At 43.1% G+C, this 6,000-nt stretch overlaps 1 protein-coding gene across 15 annotated transcripts in view; it reads right to left on the bottom strand.

Moving 5' to 3' along the window:
• Positions 1 to 1,005: 1,005 nt before the first annotated feature.
• The window catches only part of PTGR2 (prostaglandin reductase 2), a 28,901-nt gene continuing 23,906 nt past the window's right edge, over positions 1,006 to 6,000 (bottom strand). For 8 of the 15 annotated variants that reach the window (XM_065593027.1, XM_005284639.5, XM_065593028.1 and 5 more), the window contains 3 exons: positions 5,132 to 5,219; positions 4,406 to 4,445; positions 3,331 to 3,459 (listed from right to left, as the gene is read on the bottom strand). In XM_065593027.1, the coding sequence (XP_065449099.1) occupies positions 3,395 to 3,459; positions 4,406 to 4,445; positions 5,132 to 5,219 (193 nt within the window). In that variant the 3' untranslated portion in view covers positions 3,331 to 3,394. Of the gene's footprint in view, positions 3,281 to 3,330; positions 3,460 to 4,405; positions 4,446 to 5,131; positions 5,220 to 6,000 lie in introns of those variants that run through there. The other 7 variants (XM_065593023.1, XM_065593024.1, XM_065593025.1 and 4 more) reach the window with 4 other exon arrangements.

Below are 6,000 nucleotides of genomic sequence, written 5' to 3'. Positions count from 1 at the left end.
TCTGACCAGGTAGGAGAAGGCTTCTAGGTCTGTGCCTAACCATTCAACCCAAATGTTTTCATTTTCAATTTCTATTTGTGATTCTCTATTTACAAATTTGTTATTGTTTTGCACTTCCTCTCTGGCTTTCAAATTAAAAATGGTATTGTAAGTTGTTGGGTTTTTTTGCAACACTAATAACTGGTTTGGCTGGCAAATGGATATTATAGTGAATTCTAACGATTTTTTTTAACTGAGACTTCTAAAGCCTATTTAGAATAAATGTACTAGGTTTTGGAAACCTTGTACAGGCCTGTCTCTTGAACAGTAGTCTTTAGGATGCGCTGTTAGAAATTTCAAATTGTCAGTGTTGCGGGGTCAAGTTCACCCTTCATTTTTGTGATGCAGAATGAAGGATAGATGGATTTGACTGGGCAATACTGACAATATGAAATTCCTAGCAGTTATTTCTAAAGTGTAGTTTAGGATCTGTACATCTTCCCACTGAGGCCACGACGTTACAACCACAGATAAAACATGGGACATTCCTGGCCCATAAGACTTTTCTTTCCCATTAGAAGGTCCCATATCCTTACTGCAAACCTATGATGCAAGTTGGGATCTCATTTGCCAGGAAGTAGGGGCTCGTAGCTCTGAGGAGGAGGATCTGCAGCAACTTTTGGGTGTTGCTTACAATTATACCACCTAGCCTGAAGAACCTTGGCAGGGATAGTATTTATGTGTTTTTTCCTCCTACCTCTGCTCCTTTCCCCTGAATGGATCCCCAAACTGCAGTGGGATCCTGGGGAATGGCACTGTGGGAGCAGCTGAACTCCTTCCATGTAGGGGAGAGGGGAGGGTAAATGAGTAGGTGCACATACAGAAGTTCCCCTCCATGTGTGAATCTGGGGCAGGGGTAGGCAAGGCACGTGAGCTGATTTTCAGTGGCACTCACACTGCCTGGGTCCTGGTCACTGGTCCGGTGCGCTCTGCATTTTAATTTAATTTTAAATGAAGCGTCTTAAACATTTTTAAAACCTTATTTACTTTACATACAATAGTTTAGTTATATATTATAGACTTATAGAAAGAGACCTTCTAAAAACATTAAAATGTATTAATGAAACGCAAAACCTTAAATTAGAGTGAATAAATGAAGACTCGGCACATCACTTCTGAAAGGTTGCCGACACCTGATCTAGGGTGATCCTGGTGCCATAATGACTTGCTCCTCACATCTATTCCAAGGAAGGACAGCCTTGTGGTACAGGTACTAGGATGCAGGAGATCTACTAGGAAAAACTTTTTCACTAGGAGGGTGGTGAAGCACTGGAATGGGTTACCTAGGGAGGTGGTGGAATCTCCTTCCTTAGGAGTTTTTAAGGTCAGGCTTGACAAAGCCCTGGCTGGGATGATTTAGTTGGGAATTGGTCCTGCTTTGAGCAGGGGGTTGGACTAGATGACCTCCTGAGGTCCCTTCCAACCCTGATATTCTATGATTCTACATTCCATTCCTAGCTCCACCAGCAACTTCCTACATGATCTTGGATAAATCAGAATCTCTGAGCGTCTACTGTTCATCTGTATCCCAGTTGTTTAGCACAGGATTTTTATAAGGGAAACATTTGTTAGTGTTTGGAAGGTGGTTAGATACTATAGAGATGAACACCATAGAAAACCCGATCCCTCATTGTCAGCTACTGCTATCTAACCCACAAGCTATCTTTAGTGTGACTGGTACAGCAAAAAAAGATTATACATTTAAGGATTAATAGCAGTGTTATAGATCCGGTTGGGCTCCCCCTGCCAGCCATGCATCAGACTGCTGTGAGAGGAAATCAAAGCCTATTGATCCCTGAGTGTTTTAAGCTTCCCTAGGACTCACCAGATTGTAGCACAGTTTCCTCCCCTGGCCTCTCTGTCACATTTTCTGGGCACCAATTCGCTTTGTTACCCCCTTATGGAAATAGAGCCCCTCAATACAGTTGCCTAGGCACCCAGATCCAGTCCTGATCCCTCCAAAATACCCCAGTAGCTTAAACACACCTGGCCCCAGAATCCCACCAAAGGTGTAAGCCTTGTGGGTGACAGTTCTCTCAAGAGGCATTTGGTAGGTGCAGCATATAACATACAGGCACCTTACTTAGAGTTCTAATCGATTATTGCTCTTTAATCGCATGAGAATTACACAGATCTATATGAAAAATAAATAAATCCTACATGCATTTCCCCTTACTCTAGCTCACCCTGTCACTGGGAGACCATCTGTGTTCAAGCAGGTAGAGTCCTCTCTCCTCGCCTTTTCTGGCTCCTGCAGAAGTTTCCCTCAACTTACACTGATGGAAGAAGGCTTAAGAGAGAGAACAAACTGAACAGCTTCTGCTTTTTATAATCTTCCAGCACCTCTATCAGATGACCTCCTGATCAGCCTCCTCAGGTGAACAGAGACCCCTAACTGGTGAATTCGTTGCCAGGCAACTTCTCCCTTGATTAACATTTCTCCTAGGTCTAAGCAGCCCTATGACAGCCAGCAGCATTGCTGAATGGTAGAGTTTGCAGATCTGCATATTGAAAGACGAGATATAGAACTCTGATAAGAAGCCTTTTATTTTTTCCCTCTTTTAATCCTGAAAAACAAATAGAAGTTAAAGAAGATGAAGCATAAGATTAAATCTAAAGCTGCATTTATTCCTGATGAAACTCACAATTGTGTGCAAACTAAAGGCCAGCACTTTGTGTGGATAAATTAGGATACATATAATAATGCTCTCTTGTCTTGACTTGTAGACATGATGTAAAACGCCACTATGTAAGGAAATGGACTAAATGGACCAGCGGAAGAGTGTTTCAGGCTATGAAATGGAAGTATTTCAGGTACTATACAGCCTGGCTTCAGATACAAATTTAAGTTTCTCAGGCTACGTCTTCACTACGGGGGGGGCGGGGGGGAGGTGTGTCGATTTAAGATACGCAAATTCAGCTAGGTGAATAGCGTAGCTGAATTAGACGTATCCGAGCCGACTTACCCCGCTGTGAGGACGGTGGCAAATCGACCTCCGTGGCTCCCCCGTCGATGGCGCTTACTCCTACCTGCGCTGGTGGAGTAACAAGCATTGATTCGGGGATTGATTGTTGCGTCCCGACGAGACGCGATAATTCGATCCCCGAGAGATCAATTTCTACCCACCGATTCAGGCGGGTAGTGAAGACGTAGCCTCAGTGGAAGAGTTTTTCAAATGTACTCTTGTGTCCAAAAATCTCTGCTATCCAAGTTTAGGGGGATTTTAGTTGTTGGTGCCTGCTGTAACAAAAGGGAAGATTAATTTAAATAAAATAATGCTTGTTCAGCAGTCAAGATAAAGAGTCAAGTTTATTTTTCCTGGTGGGCCACACTCACATGAAGAGGCAAAGATTTTTATTCAGAAATTAACACTATCTGTTTTCCAGTGTTGCCTCCGGTCATCATGGACTGGAAAGCCCCTATAAGAGAATAAGAATAATACACGTTATTAGGATAATACCAATTAAACATTTATGCATGTAGTAAATCTTTTTTAAAAAGATCCTGAAAGCCTCCTTTACTGGATTATAGCAATGTAAAGAGAAATCAAATTTTGGACTTAAAACATAAATTCCCCCACAACACAGGAAGTTGAAACACCATAATAAGACTTTAAAAATTAACCGCTATTGTTGTAAACAAAGGTCTGATCAGTCATTTTAAATGTTAAAACTAATTTATTAATTACTGTATGCACTGTTGTTAGGATATGCCATGCAGACAACATGCACTGCAGACTCAAGAGGAGGGCATATACCTGGCGAGCCTACAGCAAAGGCTTTTATTTAAAACTTTGGCCATGGGGTGAAGAGGCAGCTTATCAAATATTTATTGCTTCAGAAATAAACACGAAAACTTTACATAAAAAGCAAAGCCTGAGTAAACCGAATATGAAATATGGCTGTCCAGTTAGCCAAGTCCTATTAAAACAAATCCATGAAGTGCAGTAGCTAATGGTTCGAAATTAAACCCAACCTGTATGATGTAGCTAATGTTTTGTTCCCAAGGGTTTTCCTCTGACCCTGCAGGACTAAAGCATTACTTAAGCATTACTTACCTGCTGTAAGAAGGCTTGTTTTCAAACCACAAGTTTTGAATGAGCTGGCTCTTTAGCTTTATAGCTTGGGTGTACAAAGCCCCTTTTTTGTTTTGTTTTTACTGTTTCTTGTGGTTTTTAGCCACTGGCTGCAGGCTATTTTACCTCTCTTGAAGTGACATTTTGACCTTGTTTAGGCAAATAATTTTAAAACCATATTCTAGGAGAGGGACAAACATCTGAACTGGGGGAAGAGGAAAGGAGAGAGAAAGTTGTGTTGTAACTATATTTCAGCAAAGATTATGCTAGAAAATGATGCAACATCTTACCGCCAATGTTTTCCAGGCCTTTTACCACAGTCTCTTTGACCTGTCAATAAGAATAGGTCTGGTTAGTTTTCCCTCTAAAATCAGTGTCTATCTGAAAGGGGCCATAAAATTGCCATAGCACTGACCAAAGATTTTAAAGGCATCCTTTTACTCCACAGAGGAAGGTGCTCCCTTTTGGACCTTGCCCTTTGGTCAAGATGAAAGTAGCTACATTGTTCAAGTAGATTGTTTTAAACCTGTAGGCTAATAAACCCTTTAAATGAAAGATAAAATATTACTGCAGCTCTGGGTGTACATGGATGTGAAGTTCAGGGAGGATGAGCAGATCAGTTGGGGGACCACATAACATCAGTAGGCTTCAGGAGAAAAGAGCTGGACACAGGGCACTTACCCACCCATAAAGTACTAAAGAGTGACTTTTCAAGTCTGGATTAGGAACCTCATGTCAAAAAACCAGGATTTGGCTTTCTCTGAGAATGGTAGAATCTAGGTATCAGTTATGTGTGCTTCTAAAGGACCCAGTTCTATTGCTGTAAAACTAAATTCTAAGTAGCTATACTGCCCTTTCTAAAACAGTGCTGCTATAAAAAAAGTCTTCAAGTGTTTATCATTTCACTCTCCAAAGTGAGGCACCGCAGTCAAAGTGATTTTGATATGGGCAAAGAAATTAGTCTTCCTGAAAGAAGGCTCATGCCTATAAATAAAATACACAAGTTCAGTTCCTACCTTCAGTTTCCCCTCTTTGATCCACTGACAGAGCTGTAGAATACTAGCTTCGTGTTTGTCCATATAGTTTAATACCAGAAACCTCTCCCTGTGAAAGAAAAGAATGGATGATTTAATAACTAGAGTGGCTGGTCAATATATTTCAAAAGCCTTTGAAATCTTTTCAGTTTTGTGGGCAAATGTAACAGAAGATTAGTAGCATTAGCTATAGTTAGATGTAGTGCAGGCAGCTGCTGTGCAAGCTTGCTCATACAATTCTGTACAATGGAAGCTTTAGATGAAACAATGTGGTCTCAGACAAGTAATCCTGCCTGTATTTCAAACAGTATTGAAAGGAGGACTAGCAGCCAAGGAGTGCTACTAGAGCAGAAGTGGGCCAATTATGGCCCGGGGGCCTCATCAGGCCCTTCAGATGTTTTAATCCGGCCCCGAGCTCCCACTCACCTGAAGCGGCTCCTGGAAGCAACGGCATGTCCCCCCTCTAGCTCCTACACATAGGGGCAGCCAGGGGATTCTGCATGCTGCCCCTGTCCTAAGCACCACCCCCACAGCTCCCATTAGCTGGGAATTGAGGCCAATGGGAGCTGCAGGGACAGCGCCTGCGGATGGGGAAGCACGCAGAGCCACCAGGCAGTGCCTCTGCGTAGGAGGCAGAGGGGGGACATGCCACTGCTTCCAGGAGCTGCTTCAGGTAAGCGCCGCCCGGAGCCTGCACCCCTGACCCCCTCGGTCCCAGCCCGGAGCACCCTCCTGCACCCCCAACCCCTCATATCCAGCCCCACCCCAGAACCCGCATCCCCAGCCAGAGCCCTCACCTCCTCCCGCACCCCAACGCCCAATTTCGTGAGCATTCATTGCTCGCCATACAA

This window comes from Chrysemys picta, chromosome 4 (assembly GCF_011386835.1).
Source record: "Chrysemys picta bellii isolate R12L10 chromosome 4, ASM1138683v2, whole genome shotgun sequence".
Classification (NCBI taxonomy): domain Eukaryota; kingdom Metazoa; phylum Chordata; order Testudines; family Emydidae; genus Chrysemys; species Chrysemys picta.
Note: the sequence above shows the minus strand (reverse complement) of the source record. Positions and strands in the feature narration are given on the sequence as shown.